Genomic DNA, 21,324 nt, shown 5'->3' with positions numbered 1-21,324 from the left:
TCCTAAAATTCATGTTAAATCCTAACTCCTAATGTGATAGTATTTGTAGGTGGGGCCTTTGAAAGGTTATTAGGTCATCAGGGTATGCCCTCGTAAATGAGTGAAACCCCATACCTACTAAAACTACAAAAATCAACCAGGCGTGATGGTGGGTGCCCGTAATTGGCTGATTTTTTTAGTAGAGACAGGGTTTCACCATGTTGGCCAGTCTGGTCTTGAACTCCTGACCTCATGATCCGCCCACTTTGGCCTCTCAAAGTGCTGAGATTACAGGCAAGAGCCACCGCACCTGACCAAAAACATGTTTTATAGAAAATAATTATTCGCCGGGTGCGGTGGCTCACGCCTATAATCCCAGCACTTTGGGAAGCCGAGGCGGGTGGATCACGAGGTCAAGAGATCAAGACCATCCTGGTCAACAAGATGAAACACTGTCTCTACTAAAAATACAAAAATTAGCTGGGCATGGTGGTGTGCACCTGTAGTCCCAGGTACTTGGGAGGCTGAGGCAGGAGAATTGCTTGAACCCAGGAGGCAGAAGTTGTGGTGAGCCAAGATCACGCCCTTGCACTCCAGCCTGGGTAACAAGAGCAAAACTCTGTCTCAAATAAAAAAAAAAAAAAAAGAAAATAACTATTCTCATATTTATCTGTTCTGTGATTTTTTTGAATTGACTTCTCTTGGAAAGATACATTCTTAAACAAAAAGTTTCTATTATTTAGCATAAAAATGAATATGTTATGATAACATAACAAAGTGAAGAACATTCAGGGTACATGAAAAATAATCACAACCAGGTCCAGCACGGTGGCTCACGCCTGTAATCCCAGCACTTTGGGAGGCCGAGGCGGGTGGATCACCTGAGATCAGGAGTTCAAGACCAGCCTGGCCAACATGGCGAAATCCTGCTTCTAAAAAAATAAAATACAAAAAAATAATCACATCCATACATCACTGCTATTATAACTATTACATTTCAACAAGAAAAACTGCCATGAAAACTTCTAGTAGAAAAACAATGTTTCATTTAAGCCATTGATATTAAGCTGTCATTTAGCTTCAATTTTCTTTCAACGATTTTTTTTATTTTTGAGACGGAGTCTTGCTCTATCGCCCAGGCTGGAGTGCAGTGGTGTGATCTTGGCTCACTGCAACCTCTACTGCCCAGGTTCAAGTAATTCTCCTGCCTCAGCCTCCAGAGTGGCTGGGACTGTAAGCATGCACCACCACACCTAGCTAATTTCCGTATTTTTAGTAGAGACGGGGTTTTCTTGGCCAGGCTGGTCTCACACTCGTATCTTCAGGTGATCTGCTCTCCTCAGTCTCCCAAAGTGCTGAGATTACAGGCATGAGCCAACACACCCGGCTGATACAGTGTTTTTTAAATGCATGTGTGCACCTAAAAAGATCTTTAATTATGTAGGAGCAAGAGTAACATCTTAATTATATGGGCCTTCCTATGGTTATCCCATTACCTCATCTATGGATAATATAATGGACAGCTGGAAGTAAAACAAAATCTTGTCTCTAAAAAGTTAAGAGGGAGATCACCAGACCAATATGCTCTATTTAAGCAAAAGTACCTTAGGCTTTCACTCAGAATCATTTCTATACATAACAATTTACACACGGGTCAAAGTCACGAAATGACAACAAAATTAATAAATATCAGATGCCTACTCCATAGAAATGCAAGGAAAGGGCTGCGTGTGGTGGCTCATCCCCATAAACCCAACACTTTGGGAGGCCAAAGCAAGTGGTTCATGAGGTCAGGAATTTGAGACCAGCCTGGCCAATATGGTGAAACCCCATCTCTACTAAAAATACAAAAATCAGCCAGGTGTGGTGGCACATTCCTGTAATCTCAGCTACTGGGGAGAGTGAGGCAGAAGAAGCACTTGAACCCAGGAGACAGAGGTTGCAATGAGCTGAGATTGCACCATTGTACTCCAGCCTGGCTACAGAGCAAGACTCTCCAGCTCAAAAAAAAAAAACAAAAAGGCAAGGAAAACAGAAGTCTTTAAAAACGTCCAATCATCTCTCAATGAATTGCCAACATATTATTTTTACTACAGGCTAAGAGCTTGGGGCCTGGACTCGTGCTACTCAGGAATGGCATATATACCAGCAGCAGCAGCTGGCAGCTTGTTACAAATGCAGACCCTTGGGTCTCACTGAGGACTACCAAAACAGAATCCACATTTGAACATCCCCAGATGATTGATATGCATACTAAAAAGCATTGACCCAAAGGCTAGATGAATGAAAGATAAACCAAGCAGCTTCTAATGAGAACACTAGCTACAGTAAAGTTTATGTAAATTCTAATCACACTTAAAGCAAACCAGCCTTAAATACATACCCATCTTCATAGTTCCACATGAATATATCACTGTCAATTGTGAGCCAAGCTCTGCTGATAGGCGGGAACACACCCATCATGCAGTTACACTGCATATCTGAGGTAGTATAGATGTAAGGCAGACAGAGTTGAATCTTATTTTTCTTAAGCTTTTCTTAAGCTTAACTTTCAATAGCTTTTGACTTAACATTTATGTAAAAAATCACTTGTCCACTCTTTAATACAACAAAGAACCCATATACTTCAACATATTTTAAATAAAACCCTTAAATGAACATATATAACACACCAATTAAACACAGAACAAGAATATACTTTAACATATTTTAAATAAAACCCTTATATAACACACTAAACACAGAACCCATATACTTTAACATATTTTAAATAAAACCCCTAAATGAACATACATATAACACACTAATTAAGCACATAACAATGAAAATATCTATGTTAACATTTTTTTAAATGGTTAAATACAAAGTAATAGGATACGTCCAAACTGCTCAACAAGTTCAGGTGGGAGAGGAACTCTTCGGATGGAACTGATCTCTGGAAGGTTGGGTACTGACAGCAAACCAGGTCCTTGTAAAGGATAATCCATATCTGACATACCAGAAACAGTGGGATTATCTATAAAAAAGAAAATGAAGTATTTATAATAATGTACTATTCATCAACTGGGCCTATAAAAGGACTGAGTGCCTCTCTGTACCTTTGGAACCAGCACACAAAAAAATTACGTGTGCTGGTTCCAAAGGTACAGAGGATATACTAGTTTTGACCCCACACAAAGAAGGCCTGAAATATTCCATTGTTAAGGCAGGGATAATTACTGGTTTCAGACCTGAAGGGAAGGTCGTCTCTCACAAAAACTTGTTATATAATAAAGGAAAGGTTTAAATTTGATAATGTAATGTTATTTGAAAGTAACAGTGGCTGGGTGGTGGCTCACGCCTGTAATCCCAACAATCACTTTGGAAGGCCAAGCGGGGAGGATCACTGATGGTGGGAGTTCGAGACCAGCCTGACCAACATGGAGAAACCTCATCTCTACTAAAACTATAAAATTAGCTGAGCATGGTGGTACATGCCTGTAATCCCAGCTACTCAGTAGGCTGAGGCAGGGGAATCATTTGAACTCAGGAGGTGGAGATTGCAGTGAGGCTGACTGCACCATTGCACTCTAGCCTAGGCAACAAGAGCAAAACTCCACCTCAAAAAAAAAAAAAAAAAGTCAGGCTTAATGGTGGATGCCTATAATCCCAGCTACTCAGGAAGCTGAGCAGGAGAATCGATTGAACCCAGGAGGCAGAGGTTTCAATGAGCTGAGATCAGGCCACTGCACTCCAGCCTGGGCAACAGGGCAAGACTCCGCCTCAAAATAAATAAATAAATAGAAACAAAAGCATGTATGTAATTGTATTGTTTGTAGCACAAAGGATAAATGCTTTAGAGGATGGATACTACATTTTCCATGATGTGATTATTTCACATTGCATGCCTGTGTCAAAACAACTCATGCATCCCATAAATATATACACTGCTGGGTGCAGTGACTAATGCCTGTAATTTCAGCACTTTGGGAGGCCAAGCCAGGTGTATCACGAAGTCAGGAGTTCAAGACCAGCCTGGCCAATATGGTGAAACCCTGTCTCCACTAAAATTACAAAAAAATTAGCCAGGCGTGGTGGCGGGCACCTGAAATCCCAGCTACTGGGGAGGCTGAGGCAGGAGAATTGCTTGAACTCAGGAGGCGGAGTCTGCAGTGAGCTGAGATATCACCACTGTACTCCAGCCTGGGTGACAGAACAAGACTCTGTCTCAGGAAAAAAAAAATGTACACACACACACACACACACACACAAATATATACATATCTACTATGTACCCACAAAAACTAAAAATAAAAAAATTTAAAAATAATAATTTAGTGTTTTCCTATCATTTTGCTAATCTGAAATGGGAAAATATAAAACTGCTTTGGGGCTCAAAGGTAAAACAACTATGCATAACAAAATATTGACTGGGGAAAATACTGGCTTTCCCAGATAAACATTTATAGATTAAAACAACCCATGTCTTTTCCCTTTAGATATCTCCTCCACTCCAATAACAGAAATACAAATAATATCCCACAAGCAGTATCTTACTGGGGGGAAAAACCTGACTGATGACCTAATTACCTCAATCACTTTTTCAGGTAAGTATAAAGATGTCAAGGAAAACTGACACACAAAACAATCTTCAAGTATATTATGGAAATTTAAAAAACATATACGAGAAAAATACAATCAATACTTATGTACCGATTATCCAACTTAAACAATAACCAGTAATATCCCCAATCATGTTTCATTTTTATAACTGTTCCCTCTTTTCCCAGTGAATTCTTTTTTATCTTCGTTGAGACAGGGTTTCACTCTGTCACCTATGTTGGAATGCAGTTGTGCAATCACAGCTCACAGCAACCTCAGCCTCCTGTACTCTAGCACGTGAGTAGCTGGGACTAGAGGCACACGACACCATGCTTAATCAATTTTTTCTTTTTTTTGGGGGGGGAGGTTTTTGAGACAGAGTCTTGCTCTGTTGCCCAGGCTTGAGTGCAGTGGTGTGATCTTGGTTCACTGCAACCTCCACCTCCCAGGTTCAAGCAACTCTACTGCCTCAGCCTCCCAAGAAGCTGGGACTCCATAATCGTGCCACCACACCTGGCTAATTTTTGTATTTTTATTAGAGACAGGATTTCACCATGTTGGCCAGGCTGGTCTCAAACTCCTGACCTCAAGGGATCCACCCACCTCTGCCTCCCAAATTGCTGGGATTATAGTTGTAAACCACTGCAACCAGCCAAACAGCATTGTTTTGTTTTGATGCAGAGTCTCACTCTGCTGCCCAGCCTGGAGAGCAGTGGCGCAATCACAGCTCACAGGAGGCTCAACCTCCTGGTCTCAAGTGATCCTTCCACATCAGCCTACCAATTAGCTGGGGGTACAAGTGTGTACCACCATGCCCAGCTAATTTTTGTATTTTTTTCTTAAGAGGTCGGGTTTTACCATATTGCCCACACTGGTCTCAAACTCCTGAGCTCAACTGATCTGCTCACTTCATCTGCTCAGGCCTCCCAAAGTGTTGGGATTACTGGGCTGAATTCATTTTAAAGCAAATCCAGGCTGGGTACAGTGGCTCGAAGGAGGCTAAGGTGGGTGGATCACATGAGGTCAAGAGGTCAAGATTAGCCTGGTGAAACCCAGTCTCTACTAAAAACAGAAAAATTAGCCTGGCTTGGTGGCACATGCCTGTAATCCCAGCTACTTGGGAGGCTGAGGCAGGAGAATCGCTTGAACCTGGGAAGTGAAGGTTGTAGTGAGCCAAGATCATGCCACTGCACTCAACGCTGGGCGACAGTGAGACTCTGTCTCAAAAAATTAAATAAATAAAGCAAGTCCAGGATTAAATCCCATTTAATCCTAAAACACAACTTTAATAGGCTAAAGGGGGCAGATCACCACATTAAATGGCAATGGGAACCCAAAGGGAGGAATTAACAACTTTAGTAAGGATGGGAGTGTGACTCATCTGTATTCTCAGCACTTTGGAAGGCTGAAGCAGGAGGACTGCTTTATGCCAGGAATGAGACCAGTTCTGTGAACAGAGTGAGATTACGTCTCACATAAAAATTAAAAATCAGCTGGGTGTGGTGGCAGGCGCCTGCAGTCCCAGCTACCGGGAAGGCCAAGGCAAGAGGATCACTTGAGCTCATGAGTTAAGAGGCTGCAATGAGCTGTGATCATGCCACTACACTCCAGCCTGGTGACAGAACTAGATCCTGACTCAAAATAAATAAATAACCAACAAGAAAAAGAAAGACAATAGGCTGGGCGTGGTGGCTCATGCTTGTAATCCCAGCACTTCGGGAGGCCAAGGCAGGTGGATCACAAGGTCAAGAGATCGAGACCATCCTGGCCAGCATGGTGAAACCCCGTCTCTATTAAAAAAACAAAAATTTTAGTATTTTTTACAGGCTGGGCGTGGTGGCACACATCTGTAGTCTCAGCTACACGGGAGGCTGAGGCAGGAGAACTACTTGAACCTGGGAGGCAGAAACTGCAGTAAGCCGAGATCGCACCACTGCACTCCAGCCTGTCAATATAGCAAGACTCCGTCTCAAAAAAAAAAAAAAAAAAAAAATAGCTGGGCATGGTGGTATGCATCTGTAATCCCAGCTACTAGGGAGGCTGAGGCAGGAGAATGGCTTGAAGCCAGGAGGCAGAGGTTGCAGTGAGCTGAGATCGCACCACTGCACTCCAGTCTGGTGACAGAGCAAGACTCTGTCTCAAAAAAAAAAAAAAAAAAAAAGACAACAAAGAGAAACTAAAGACTTTACAGGGAGTCTGGAAGAAGCTTGTCAGGCAAAGAATTAACATTGCAGAAACAATAAAAGTAAAATAAAATCCTGAGGAAATCCTGAAGATGGGGTTTCTTTCAGAAAACATGCTAAATTCACCTGTAATCAGAGCAAGAATCTGATGGAAAAGAGAGGAAGAGACTGGGTGAAAGAGGGTGTGTAAAGGCATAAGATATGTAAGAGCCAGAGACCGGCGCGGTGGCTCATGCCTATAATCCCAGCACTTTGGGGGGGCCGAGGCGGATGGATCACGAGGTCAAGAGATGGAGACCACCCTGGTCAACAAGGTGAAACCGCGTCTCTACTAAAAACACAAAAATTAGCTGGGCATGGTGGTGCGTGCCTGTAGTCCCAGCTACTCGGGAGGCTTGAGGCAGGAGGCTTCTTGCTTGAACCCAGAAGGTGGAGGTTGCGGTGAGCCGAGATCGCGCCATTGCACTCCAGTCTGGGTAACAACAGTGAAACTCCGTCTCAAAAAAAAAAAAAAAATAGAGGATGACCAGAGAGTACGCACTTTTTGTATCTTGTTTTCACACCCAAGGCGGCTAAAGTGAGTAATGTTGTTCAAGATGATAGTTCCTAATAGGCCAATCAGCTCTTGTAAGATGTGTTCATTGGTAAGAAGCTTAAAGGAGCAAATACTATCTTTGTTTCTATAATTTTTTTTTTTTTTTGAGACGGAGTTTCGCTGTTGTTACCCAGACTGGAGTGCAATGGCACTATCTCGGCTCACCGCAACCTCCGCCTTCTGGGTTCAAGCAATTCTCCTGCCTCAGCCTCCCAAGCAGCTGGGACTACAGGCGCGCACCACCATGCCCAGCTAATTTTTGTATTTTTAGTAGAGAAGGGGTTTCACCTTGTTGACCAGGATGGTCTCGATCTCTTGACCTCGTGATCCACCCGCCTCGGCCTCCCAAAGTGCTGGGATTATAGGCTTGAGCCACCGCGCCCGGCCTTTTTTTTTTTTGAGATGGAGTTTCACTCGTTTCCCAAGCTGGAGTGTAATGGTGGTGATCTCGCTCATCACAACCTCCGCCTCCTGATTCAAGCAATTCTCCTCAGCCTCCGAGTCGCTGAGATTACAGGCACAGGCCTTCACACCCAGCTTATTTTGTATTTTTAGTAGACGGGCGTTCTCCATGTTGGTCAGGCTGGTCTCAAACTCCCGACCTCAGGTGGTCCTTCTGTCTCAGCCTCCCAAAGTGCTGAGAGTATAGGCATGAGCCACGGTGACCGGCTGTTTCTACCATTTCTTTAATTACAAATCTATCAACAATTTTTTATAAATAATCATAAGTGTTCTTGGTTTACACTGCACACAAATTACCCTGTTTAGATTACTATGGTTCTTGCTCACCAACAATCTCTTTTGTCTTACACTTCTCTGCTTTTCTCCAAATTCCATCTCACAAAGGGGTAACTTTTTCTAGCAACTTACCTAAGTGTAATTCTTTTTTTTTTTTGAGACGGAGTCTTGCTCTTTTGCCCAGACTGGAGTGCATGATCTCGGCTCACTGCAACCTCCGCCTCCCGGGTTCAAGTGGTTCTCCTGCCTCAGCCTCCTGAGTAGCTGGGATTACAGGCGCGCATCACCATGCCTAGCTAATTTTTTTTATATTTTTAGTAGAGATGGGGGTTTCTCCATGTTGTTCAGACTGGTCCTGAACTCCTGACCTTGTGATCCACCCACCTCGACCTCCCAAAGTGCTGGGATTACAGGTGTAACCCACCGCGCCTGGAGCAACTGATGTAATTCTATAAGCTGTGGGGAGCTGGTTGTAATTTAAAACCATTAAACAAATTACTTTCCAGTCACCTCTTTTGTCAACACATACTCTGCCTTTTCCTCCCTGTACATAAGCACTGCTGATTTCCCTGTTCTCCTCCTTTATTCTACTGGTAGTTCTTTTAAGATCTCCAGCATTTCATAATACACAACTCTAGACATAATTATCTTGGATGGGTGCGGTGGCTCATGCCTGTAATTCCAGCATTCTGGAAGGCCGAGGTGGGCGGATCACTTGAGGTCAGGAGTTCGTGACCAGCGTGGCCAAGATGGTGAAACCCCGTCTCTACTAAAAAACACAAAAATTAAAAACAAACAGAAAAGCAACAAAAAAAGTAAAGACGAAAATAAAAATAAAAAACACAAAAATCAGCCGGGCGTGGTGGCGGCGGGCACCTGTAATACCGACTATTCGGGAGGCTGACGCAGGAGAATCCCCTGAACCCGGGAGGCGGAGGTTGCAATGAGCTGAGATCGCGCCATTGCACTCCAGCCTGGGCGACAAGAGCAAAGCTCCATCTCATAAATAAATAAATAAATAATAAAGCATATCTTTAAGATAACATGCTAAATTCCCAAATTAACGTCGTTTGCTCCTACGATTTACTCAAAACGAATAGGAGAAATGAACTAATTTGAGACTTGGATCAGGAGATGCTTCTCTTACGGCCTTAGCCATAAACACTTGAGAGCGGCGAGAAACTCATTAAGGTTTGGGTCTTTGCCTCTTTCTGCTTCAACTGGGAGCTTGCTCTTAACTCTTGCCCTCTCAAGTATCTACAATGAGGAAAGTGAGGACAGGAAAAGACCTGAAAATGAGATGCTTGCTTATTTTCTCCAAAAAATGCAGCCAATAGTGCCATAAATCTCAGGATATCCTCGTCGGGACCAACCCTGGGGATAAGGAGCAAATTAGGCAGTCAGACAAGAGTCCTTTCGGCTGAGAAAGGAGGATCACCATCACTCACTTGGGGCAGACACCATAAGCAGCTCAGAAAGGTCTGGGTACATGCGGTCCTCTTGCAACTGACGGTCGATTAGACGTCCTGCATTTTCAAGAGCTTCCTGTAGGGCAGCAGCCGACGTAGAGGCCGGCATCGCCGCGCCCAACAAAGAAGACGGCATCTCGGAAATTGTAGACACCAGGGTACAGACAAAGTCAAAAACCAAGAAGAAACAAGAAAAAAAAAAAAATCCAAGAAGTTAGTTTAGACCCGCCGCCTACGGTGCGCGCGCCAAAAGAGCGCCTCTGCGCCTCGACATGACGCACTTCCGGTTCATCCGGTGGGGAAGTGGAAGACGTCGTCTGGGCCTGGGAAGAGGAAGCTGTTGGGAGGGGGCTAGAGGTTTGTGGGTGGAGCGAGTAGGCTGCTGATTCTTTCGAGGGCGTCGAGGGGTTTGGGGTGTGGAAATGGAAAATTAGGGTCGGTCATCTAGGGAAGGGAAGAAGGGAAAGAGGGAAGGGTAAAGGGGAGGGAACTGGGAAGGATATTGGCGGGTTGTGGTTGGGTGGGGTGGGGAGGAAGGAGGGAGGAGGGACACGGTAGGTGGGAGCTAGGTCATGTGTCTGGCTGAGGAGGCTGCTTTGGTTCCGGTCGTTTAAGCGCGTGCTCGACGTAGGTCTTGGAACGTCCAGCGTCTGAATCCCGTAACTGCGGCTGAGTGCGCGCATCAGTCACATTGGCACTCCAAGTAACTGGTCTTGTGAGAATAGTTAAGAATTGGTACCTCCCTGTCACGGAGAGGGACATGAACCAATATCTCACTATATTCTTCACGGACTTAGTTGTAAATTGGAATTTATCAGGCTTTTCCATTTGCATGTCGCCGTCTTTTGACTTTGTGGTCCCTTAGTTTGAAATACGTGTTTAAGGAGGAGCTGAGGGTAGGTGGACCGCTGCCGTGCTTTTTTTCGTGGCAGAGATAGCAGATAGTTCTAATTCATCTTTTCATTCCCGGTTCTACTACAAGAACTCGTATGAAATAGGAACCCAAGAGATCATACAATCCTAAGAAACTGAATACTTGCCTTGTGCCTGTTGCTGGGACTATTAAATTAACTCAGTGTTTCCTGTCCTTAAGGTGCTTGAAGCAGAGACAAACAGAACAAAGGGCTTCACTCTAATTTTTTCTATTTGGATAGGTAAAAACTGTAGCAGAAGGATGGGAGAAAAAAGGGGCAGAGAGGCAAAAGAGGCTTCATTTACTACAGAAAGCAATCTGAATGGGTAAATCAAAGCACTTTTTAGAAAACAATCCTTATTTAAAATCTCACCTAAGTAAGCTTCCAGTTATGTTCTTCAGAATTTAACAAAGCAATAACTGAATTACTCTAAATTGGTTTTTTGCCATTTGAATTACATTTTTACTCCCTCAAAAGACTTGACTACATTTCTGAAAATTAGAAATTCTATATTGTTACCAATCTACACTTAAAATTTAACATAGCCAATATAACAAGAGAAACTAGATTTATTATTGGTATATAAATAGGCAGTTTTATATACTAGCTGTCAGTTTATTTGGTAGATCACAGATTGAAACTGATGATCTGGCACAGATTTTGTTTTTAATTTGAGACAAAATACACAATTGAGAGTTTTCAACTTCACAAATTGGAAGATTTAACAATGTTGGTGTGATATTCCTGCATAGCAACGAAGGTCTTCAAAGTGTAATCTAACTACTTTAATTCATTTGCGTATTGACCATGGCTGCTTTCCCACCACAACTGTGGAACCGAGTAGTTTCTGCATAAGACTGCAAAGCCTAAAATATGGGCTCTGGTACTTTACAGGAAAAGTTTGCTGACCTTTTCCCTAGAACAGATAATTATGAAATGTTTTGGTCTTGGGACCCCCTTGATACCCTTAAAAATTATTCTGGATTCCAGAGAGTTTTTGTTTCATATTGGTTACATCTATTAATATTTGTGAATAACTCATAAAATGAAAAGTAAAATGTTTAAGTATATATTTAAAAGCATAACAAGCTTAATACATGTTGATATAACTTTTAAAATAAGAAATCACTTTAGTTTCTAAAACTAAAATTGGGAAGAATGTGATTATTTCATATTTTTGCAAATCTCTTTAATGTCTGGCTCAGTAAGGGATAGCTGAATTCTCATATCTACTGTCAACTAAAGAAAAATACCCAGCTTTTAAAGAATTAAAGTCAGTTTAATTTAGAGTTAGGATTGCAGCCTTTCAGAGTTTCTGTTATACTGCTTTGAAGTAGTGTTTTAGCCCACAGCTTACATATCAAGTGTTGAAAGTGCTGCATGTGCTCAGAAATTACATTAAACATGCTCATAAACTGAGTATAGTGGCTCACAGCTGTAATTCTAGCACTTTGGGAGGCCTATGCATGAGGATCTCTTGAGGCCAGGAGTTCAAGACCAATCTGGGCAACTTAGTGAGACCCCCCATCTCTAAAAAAATTTTTTTTTTAAAAAATTTGCCAGGTGTGGTGGTGTGCACCTGTAGTCTCAGCTACTTGGGAGGCTGAGGCAGGAGGATCACTTAAGCCCAGGAGTTCCAGGTTGCTGTAAGCAATGACTATGCCACTGCATACTAGCCTGGGTGATAAAGTTAAACTCTGTCTCTTACAAAAAATACATTACATTAAAGCAAAATCTCATCAAAGTTTGAATTTAAGAGTACATCTAGATATAGATTACAGAGGCATAATCATGAATCCTGTGGGACACTATGTTATATACTGGAAGAGACAAGGGCTAGGAACCTTGAACTTACCTTTTTAAAAAATGCATTGATTCAAGCAAGAAATGTGGGAACATGTTTTCTAGTCTGCTTATTGTTTCCAAGGCATTCTTCTAGAGAGCTATACTCAGTCACTGAGTTGGGTTTTGTGAAATTCTCCTGGCAAGGAATTTTATCAAATTCTTCTGGTAAGCAGATTGAGCAAACTTGGTTGTTTATGTTTGCTGCTTTTTCTAACATGACAACATGTTGTGAGTTATTTAGTTGAAGTATAATATATGATGAAGAGGTGGGGCACAGTGGCTCACGGGTATAATCCCAGCACTTTGGGATGCCAAGATGGGTGGATCACCTGAGGTTGGGAGTTTGAGACCAGCCTAACGAACATGATGAAACCTCGTCTCTACTAAAAAATATATAATTAGCTGGGTGTGGTGGCGCGCACCTGTAGTCCCAGCTGTTGGGGAGGCTGAGGCAGTAGAATTGCTTGAACCCAGGAGGCGGAGGTTGTGATGAGCTGAGATCGCACCATTGCACTCCAGCCTGGGTAACAAGAGTGAAACTCCGTCTCGGAAAAAAAAAAGAAAAGCTGGCCTCAGTTATGTATTTAGGAAAAGGAGAAGTATTTTAATAATTGGCAACAAGTATAGTCAATTGTTTTTCTCTCTCTCTCTTTTTTTTTTTTTTTTTTGAGAAAGAGTTTTTCTCTTTTCACCCAGGCTGGGGTGCAATGGTTTGGTCTTGACTCACCACAACCTCCACCTCCCAGGTTCAAACAATTCTCCTGCTTCAGCCTCCTGAGTAGCTGGAACTACAGGCACACACCATCATGCTTGGCTAATTTTCTGTATTTTTAGTAGAAACAGAGTTTCACTGTGTTAGCCAGGCTGGTCTCAAACTCCTGACCTCAGGTGATCCTCCCACCTTGGCCTCCCAAAGTGCTGGGATTATTGGTGTGAGCCACCATGACCAACCTGTTTTTCTTAAAGTGATAAATTCATTTCATTTGTTTTTGAGAAAATGTTTGCCAGATACCTAAATCTGAGCAACTGTACTTTGTGAGTCATTCTTTCAAGTAAAAATTATGTTCCATGAAAAAAGCTAACAACTCAATTAACAAGTGGTTTTCTTTTAGATGATCATCATACTTAGATACACATTAGCTGGGCATGGTGGCATGTGCCTGTGGTCCCATCTGCTCAGTAAGTTGAGGCTAAAGTGCTTCATGACTAAACTTTTTTTTTTTTAAAGATGGGGTTTCACCATGTTGGTCAGGCTGGTCTTGAATTCCCGACCTCAGGTGATCTGCCTGCCTTGGCCTCCAAAGTGCTTGGATTACAGGCGTAAGCCACCATGCCTGGCCTATGAATGAACTTGTAAATAGCCACTGCACCCCAGTCTGAGTAACATAGTGAGACACCCATCTGTAAGAAATTTTTTTAAATGAACTTTATGACTACTTCTCATTTCATCATATTGAGTGTTAAAAAGATGTATAATTAAGGGTCAGGATTTAGTGAAATGAATACTGTATATGGCTTTATTAAGGATATTCTTAAGGGAAACCGATTTTGTTTACACTGAGTAACTGAAGAATACAATGACTACTACAACATATATCAAGGCACTGTTTTAATTTAGGAATTTTAAGATAGAGCATGCTCCTTCAATGATTAGGAGAAACATAGATTGAAGTAAAAATTTTATTACTTACAGGTCCTGGGGGGCATCTGGCACACCTGGAGGTCAAGGAATGAAGTCAGGGAAAGAGAAAGAGGGACTCATGGGCCAATGTCTTCACTGTGTTCAGGGTGTTATCCACATAGATTTCCCAAGAGGAACTGCCACAATTTAATTGGTGGGTTTAAAGCAAGCAAGCACACGTTTGAGGACAAGCTTGTCCCACCTGCGGCCCATGGGCCACATGTGGCCCAGAATGGCTTTGAATGTGGCCCAACACAAATTCATAAACTTTATTAAAATATTATAAGATTTGTTTTGTGATTTTTTTTTTTTTTTTTTAGCTCTCAGCTGTTGTTAGTGTATTTTATGTATTGCCTAAGACAATTCTTCTTCCAGTGTGGACCAGGGAAACTAAAAGATTAGACAACCCTGTTCTGGGAAGTCATGCTGTGACTGAGGTAGTCACTGTGGCATATCTGCATAGTCCATGTAGGATGTCAGGGTCAGCAGGGCTGGTAAAGTAGGCTATATGTAGTTATGCCTTGGGGAGGTGGGCACCAGGAGGAAGTTGTATACAGCAGACACCTGGATTAACCACACTGAGGAACCGGGAGGAGGTGTAGAACTGGAAACTGTGTCAAGGGTGACTGAACTCTGCTTCTGATATGAGGAAGTCCTACTTATATCCAAAATAGATGCTAAGGCAACATATAATTATAAGAATTTGGTGGGGCATGGTGCCTCATGCATGTAATCCCAGCACTTTGGGAGGCTGAGGAAAGCGAATCACCTGAGGTCAGGAATTCGAGACCAGCCTGACCAACATGAAGAATTCCTGTCTCCAGTAAAACTACAATAAAAAAAAAAAAGGGCCGAGTGCAGTGGCTCACGCCTGTTATCCCAGCACTTTGGGAGGCTGAGGCGGGTGGATCACAAGGTCAAGAGATAGAGACCATCCTGGTCAACAAAAATAAAATAATTAGCTGGGCATGGTGGTGCATGCCTGTAGTCCCAGCTACTCAGGAGGCTGAGGCAGGAGAATCGCTTGAACCCGGGAGGCGGAGGTTGTGGTGAGCTGAGATCATGCCATTGCACTCCAGTCTGGGTAACAACAGCGAAACTCCGTCTCAAAAAAAAAAAAAAAAAAAAAAAAGATGGTACAAGGTATACATACATATATATATATATATATATATATATATATATATATATATTTTTTTTTTTTTTTGAGACGGAGTCTTGCTCTGTTGCCCAGGCTGGAGTTCAGTGGCACAATCTGGGCTCACCGCAACCTCCACCTCCCCGGTTCAAGCGATTCTCCTGCCTCAGCCTCACAAGTAGCTGGGATTACAGGTGCTCACCACCACACCTGGTTAATTTTTGTAGTTTTCATAGAGATGGAGTTTCACCATATTGGCCAGGCTGGTCTCGAACTCCTGACTTTGTGATCCAGCTGCCTCGTCCTTTCAAAGTGCTGGAATTACAGGTGTGAGCCACTGGGCTGGCCAAGATATTCATTCATAGGCCAGGTGCAGTGGCTCGTGCCTGTAATCTCAGCACTTAGGGAGGCCTAGGCCAATGGATCACTTGAGATCAGGAGTTCAAGACCAGCCTGGGCAACATGAGGAAACCCTGTCTCTAGGCAGGGCAGAGTGGCTCAGGTCTGTAATCCCAGCATTTTGGGAGGCCAGGGTGATCCTGCCAAGATCACCGTCTGCAATCCCAGCATTTCGGGAGGTCGAGGCAAGCGGATCACTTGAGGTCAGGAGTTCGAAACCAGCCTGGCCAACATGGTGAAACTTCACCTCTACTAAAAAAAAAAAAAAAAAAAGCCGGTCGTGTTGGTGGAGGCCTGTAATCCCAGCTACTTGGGAGGCTGAGACAGAAGAATAGCTTGAACGGCGGAGGCGGAGGTTGCAGTGAGCCAAGATCGCGTCATTGCACTCCTGCCTGGGTGACAGAGCTACACTCTGTCTCAAACTCCCCGCCCAGCCCACACATACAATAAAACCCCAAAAAACCAAAACAAAAATTAGGCGTTGGGCGCCTGTAATCCCAGATACTCGCTTGAAACCGGGAGGCGGAGAACCCGGGAGGCGGAGGTTGCAGTGAGTTGAGATCGGGCCACTGCACTGTAGCCTGTATGGTAGAGACTGTCTCTAAAAAAGAAGAAAAAAAGTAAAGGGTGTTACAGACACTCCAGATACTTTTGCTCTTCAGTGGTCTTGAGTCTTGAGTTGCGCTGCGCTTTCCCGCCAGTCCGGTAGGGCAGCGCCGCGCAGGAAGCCGCAGTCCCTCTGCGGAAGGTGCCGCTCTTGGCGTCGGCTGCGCCGCTGTAGTTTGAGGGCGGCACTTCCTCCCGGATTTTCCGCGCGTTAGTGGCAAATTCTGCAGTTGTCTGGGTTGCTGTTGTGGCTTGTTCTGCGGTGTGCGGCCAGCCATGGAGCGCTCAGGGCCCAGCGAAGGTGGGTTCCGTGAGGCGAGTCCGGGCAGGGTGGGCCGTGTCGGGGGAGCCCGGGCGCCGCACTAACTAGGCCTCCTCTGTTCTCCTCTTGCCCCAGTGACAGGCTCAGACACGTCGGGACCGGACCCGCAGCTTGCGGTCACGATGGGCTTCACGGGGTTCGGTGAGTGACTACCCTAGGCAGAGCCCCTTTTCCTTTTGCAGAGGTTTGAATAGCCGCAGACTGGGAGGGAAGGTCGAGCTGTCAATTCGGAATTACTGAAGCTCAGGTACCTACCTTGTAGTTTGTCGACACTCTTCTGTTTGTATTTTAATCTGCGTATCCGTTGGAACCAACTCAAGTGAGTTTGAGAGTCCTTGAGAGAGAGGAAGAGAAATGATATTTCTAATTTTAACTTACCAGTAATGCCAAAATGAACATTTTTGTAAATAACCTTTGTATGATACAAGGATCTTTTAAAATTTCTGTAGGGTGAATTTCTAAAAGAGAGACTATTCAGAAATATAAATATTAAAAAAACTGAAAAATTGGGTATATGCCTTTTAAAGCTTCTTGATGCTTATTTCTGTAATATCCATCACAAAAGTTGTTTCAGTTTATATCAAAGTTAACAGAATTTAACAATGCCATTTTTCCCATATCCCTGCCAACACAGAGTAGGTATTATTATTTAAAAAGAAAATTAAGGCCGGGCGTGGTGGCTCACGCCTGTAATCCAAGCAATTTGGAGGCCAAGGGGGGAGGATCACCTGAGGTCGGGAATTCAAGATCAGCCTGACCAACATGGTGAAACCCCGTCTTTATAAAAATAAAAATAAAATAAAATAAATAAAATAAAAAACAAAAAAATAAAAAGAAAATTGTTTAAAAAATGAAAACAAAACTTTACTGGCTTGAAAAAATGTTTTTTCTTTATTTTGCATTTTAAAATTATAACAGTTGTTCATCCAAACATTGGGATTGTAACTTTCCTGAATCTTTTCTTGAGGTATTCTTGTCCTCTTTTGACCAGAGTGTATTAATGCTATGATAATAATTAAACAGTAGACTTACACATTTTTCACCTTGGGTTGTGTTCACACATACTTGTTCTGTAAATTTTTCATTCTTTTTTTTTTTTTTTCAAAATTTTTTGAGATGGAGCCTCGCCGTGTCACCCAGGCTGGAGTGTAGTGGTGTGATCTTGACTCACTGCAGCCTCTGCCTCCCAGGCTCAAGCCATCCTCCTACCTCAGTCTCCTGAGTAGCTGGGACCACAGATGTGCACCACCACACCTGGCTAATTTTTATATTTTTGATAGAGTAGGGGTTTTACCATGTTGCCCAGGCTGATTGATTTTCTGAGCTCAAGGGATCCGCCCACCTACGCCTCTCAGTGATTACAGGCATGAGCTACCCCACCCTGCCTAAATCCTTCATTTTAGTACCTCATTCCTTTACTCAGAAGTGAGAAAGGTGTCCAGATGTTTGTGACAAATAGGGGAAAATTTTAAGAGTTTTGACAGTGGGAGAAGAGGAGAATGTTTTCATACTCATACAGTTTCTTGCTATAGGGCTGATATCTCTGTTTCTCTCTTAGCTCCTTAATGTACCTGCATTATTTCTCATGTTCCTCCTTTCATCTTCAAGCCAACTACAGTGTCTCAAAACCTTCTCAAACATTGGAGCTCTCTGACTTCTGCTATAGCTGTTCTGCATCTTCGCCTTTAAGGGCCAACTAGGATAGCTGCCCTATTTAAAAGTCCATAACCTTAATTATATCTGCAAAGGGATTAACTTCAAGACATTCTTCATTCTGCCTTCCATATTAGTGATGTTGTTTCATAGGGTAGGGATCTAGATAAATTAGAGGAGGATGGGAAAGTTGGCTGGTTAATAGTGCTTAAGGAAGAGATTGTTATCAAAAGTTATCTGTGACTCAAACACCTTCTTCCATGATATTTCATGGTTATATTGCTATAAACTAGACAAACTAAGTGGTTGTCGATCATCTAAAATTTGACCAACTTATTGCAAGACAATCACAGTCTGCCATTTGTTCATGTTTTAGGTAAAAAAGCTCGCACATTTGACTTGGAAGCAATGTTTGAACAAACTCGAAGAACAGCTGTGGAAAGAAGTCGGAAAACATTGGGTAAGAAGTTCAGATATTTGTCCTTTTGTTGGTTTAATTATTACATATACCTTATGCAAGTATATTGACAGTTAACAAGACAAAAAAGTTTTCAAAATTGTTAAAAGACCATATGTGCTTTTTCCTTTGGAAGCAGAACTTGAAGGCTTTTTTAAATTTTATTTTTAAACATGTTAAAAGTTGTATCTAAATAGGATAGGAAGATCTCAGTAGTGAAATTTTCATTTTTTTATTTTATTTTTTGACACGGAGTCTTGCTCTGCCACCCAGGCTGGAGTGCAGTGGTGCAACCTCCACCTCCCAGGTTCAAGTTTCTCAGCCTCCAGAGTAGCTGGGACTACAGGTATACACTACCACACCTGGTTTATTTTTATATTTTTTGGTAGAGATGTGGTTTCACCTTATTGGCCAGACTGGTGTTGAACTCCCGACCTCATGATCCACCTGCCTCAGCTTCCCAAAGTGTTGGGATTACAGGCATGAGCCACTATGCCCGGCCTATTTTATTGTATTTTTGAGACTGAGTCTTGCTCTGTTGCCTAGGCTGGAGTGCAGTGGTGCCATCTCGGCTCACTGAAACCTCTGCCTCCAGGTTCAAGCAGTTGTCCTGCCTCGGCCTCCTGAGTACCTGGGATCACAGGTGTGTACCACCATGCCCACCTAATTTTTGTAAATTTTTAGTAGAGACTCGCTTTTACTGTTTTAGCCAGGCTGGTCTTGAACTCCTGACCTCAGGAGTTCCGCCTTGGAGGAATCGCCTTGGCCTCCTCTGAAAGTGCTAGGATTATAGGGGTGAGCCACCACGCCCGGCCTAAGATCTTTTAAAAGTGTGTTCTATAAACAAACAAGGATTCTCAGTTAATTTATAGAAATCAGAAAAGCAGTTTCTTTATCTCTCCTCCCCGTTCTCTGAGACTCTCATTTTTTTCTTTAGTATTTATAGCAGAACCAATATTTGGAAGGCTGGGCCAGAGGTGGGTCTCAGAGCTGTAAACACCGTTAACTGTCAACCCAGACCATAGAGAAAATGGAGACATACAGTGGATGTGGCTGCTGCTGTTCAATCCTTGTATAAGACGTTTAATGAAGGCCTAATTTCCATACTGGTTTGATGCTAGATGGTTGGCCATTCTAGATACCACCTCAGGGTCTTTGGAGGAGGCTGACTCTTCTGCTCTCTTTGGATCCAATTCAGATCGTTCTTACACTAGAGAAGGGATAGATGTAACTTGATAGTGCAGAATGGGCCAGGAATCAGACAGGACTCCTGGAAAATTTTAATTTAAATGAATGTTTTTGGCTGGGTGCAGTGGCTCATTCGTGTTAATCCCAGCACTTTGGGAGGCTAAGGCAGGCGGATCTCTTGAGGCCAGGAGTTTGAGACCTGCTAGACCAACATGGTGAAACCTGTCTCTACTAAAAGTACAAAAATTAGTTGGGCGTGATAGGCACCTATAATCCTAGCTCTTTGGGAGGCTGAGGCACAAGAATTACTTGAGCCTGGGAGGTGGAGGTTGCCGTGAGCCATGGTTGTGTCATTGCACTCCAGTCTCGGTAACATAGCAAGACTGTCTCAAAAAAAAAATAGAAAAGAATGTTGACCAGTTACTGAGGCTCACGCCTGTAATCCCTGCACTTTGGGAGGCCGAGGTGGGCAGATCACTTGAGGTCAGAAGTTTGAGATGAGTGTGGCCAACATGGTGAAACGCCATCTTTACTAAAAATACAATAATTAGCCAGGCATGGTGGTCGGTACCTGTAATTCCAGCTCTTCTTGAGAGTGAGGCAGGAGAATTGCTTGAATCTGGGAGGCGGAGGTTGCAGTGAGCCAAGATCCTGCCATTGCACTCCAGCCTGGGGGACAAGAGTGGAAAAAAAAAAAAAAGAATGTTGTTATGCTACTTATCATTGTTGGATTTTTTTTTTTTTTTTTTGAGATGGAGTTTCGCTCTTGTTACCCAGGCTGGAGTGCAATGGCGCGATGTCGGCTCACCGCAACCTCCGCCTCCTGGGTTCAGGCAAATTCTCCTGCCTCAGCCTCCTGAGTAGCTGGGATTACAGGCACATGCCACCATGCCCAGCTAATTTTTTGTATTTTTAGTAGAGACGGGGTTTCACCATGTTGACCAGAATGGTCTCGATCTCTTGACCTCGTGATCCACCCGCCTCGGCCTCCCAAAGTGCTGGGATTACAGGCTTGAGCCACCGCGCCTGGCCGGGATTTTTTTTCTTTTTGAGATGGAATCTCTCACTTCAGGCTGGCATGCAGGCATAATCTTGGCTCACTGCAACCTCCGACTCCCAGGTTCAAGTGATTTTCCTGCCTCAGCCTCCCAAATAGCTAGGACTACACGCACGTGCCACCATGCCCAGCTAATTTTTGTATTTTTAGTAGAGATGGGGTTTTACCATGTTGGAAAGGATGGTTTTAGTCTCTTGACCTCCTGATCCTCCTGCCTCAGCCTCCCAAAGTGCTGGGATTACAGGCATCAGCCAGCATACCCAGCCCATTGTTGGTTTTAAAATGATAAATTGGGCTGGATGCAGTGGCTCATGCCTGTAATCCCAGCACTTTGGTAGGCTGAAACGGGCAAATCACCTAAGGTCAGGAGTTTGAGACCAGCCTGGCCAACATGGTGAAAACCAGTCTCTACTAAAAATAGAAAATTAGCCAGGCATGGTTCTAGCTATCAGGGAGGATGAAGCTGGTTAATTGCTTGAACCCAGTATTTGGCAGTGAGCCTGCAAAAAATATTTTCAA

The 21,324-nt window shown here is 43.3% G+C and overlaps 2 protein-coding genes across 8 annotated transcripts in view; one reads left to right on the top strand and one right to left on the bottom strand.

Moving 5' to 3' along the window:
• The window catches only part of NUP155 (nucleoporin 155), an 86,987-nt gene extending 77,157 nt beyond the window's left edge, over window positions 1–9,830 (bottom strand). For all 3 annotated transcript variants that reach the window (XM_078365560.1, XM_017969951.4, XM_078365559.1), the window contains exons 1-3: window positions 9,525–9,830; window positions 2,858–2,995; window positions 2,363–2,459 (exon numbers count right to left, since the gene is read on the bottom strand). Coding sequence is in view for 2 of the 3 variants with exons in the window: in XM_017969951.4 (XP_017825440.1) it covers window positions 2,363–2,459; window positions 2,858–2,995; window positions 9,525–9,681 (392 nt within the window). In the remaining variant the exon portion in view is untranslated. The remainder of the gene's footprint in view (window positions 1–2,362; window positions 2,460–2,857; window positions 2,996–9,524) is intronic.
• A 6,495-nt stretch (window positions 9,831–16,325) lies between these two features.
• WDR70 (WD repeat domain 70) overlaps window positions 16,326–21,324 on the top strand; it is a 379,012-nt gene continuing 374,013 nt past the window's right edge. For 4 of the 5 annotated variants that reach the window (XR_013532332.1, XM_054252289.2, XM_035291652.3 and 1 more), the window contains exons 1-3: window positions 16,326–16,429; window positions 16,526–16,591; window positions 18,480–18,563. Coding sequence is in view for 3 of the 5 variants with exons in the window: in XM_054252289.2 (XP_054108264.1) it covers window positions 16,405–16,429; window positions 16,526–16,591; window positions 18,480–18,563 (175 nt within the window). In the remaining 2 variants the exon portion in view is untranslated. Of the gene's footprint in view, window positions 16,430–16,525; window positions 16,592–18,475; window positions 18,564–21,324 lie in introns of those variants that run through there. The other variant, XM_054252288.2, reaches the window with a different exon arrangement.

Source organism: Callithrix jacchus, chromosome 2 (assembly GCF_049354715.1).
Source record: "Callithrix jacchus isolate 240 chromosome 2, calJac240_pri, whole genome shotgun sequence".
Classification (NCBI taxonomy): domain Eukaryota; kingdom Metazoa; phylum Chordata; class Mammalia; order Primates; family Cebidae; genus Callithrix; species Callithrix jacchus.
This window is presented reverse-complemented; position numbering and strand designations above follow the sequence as displayed.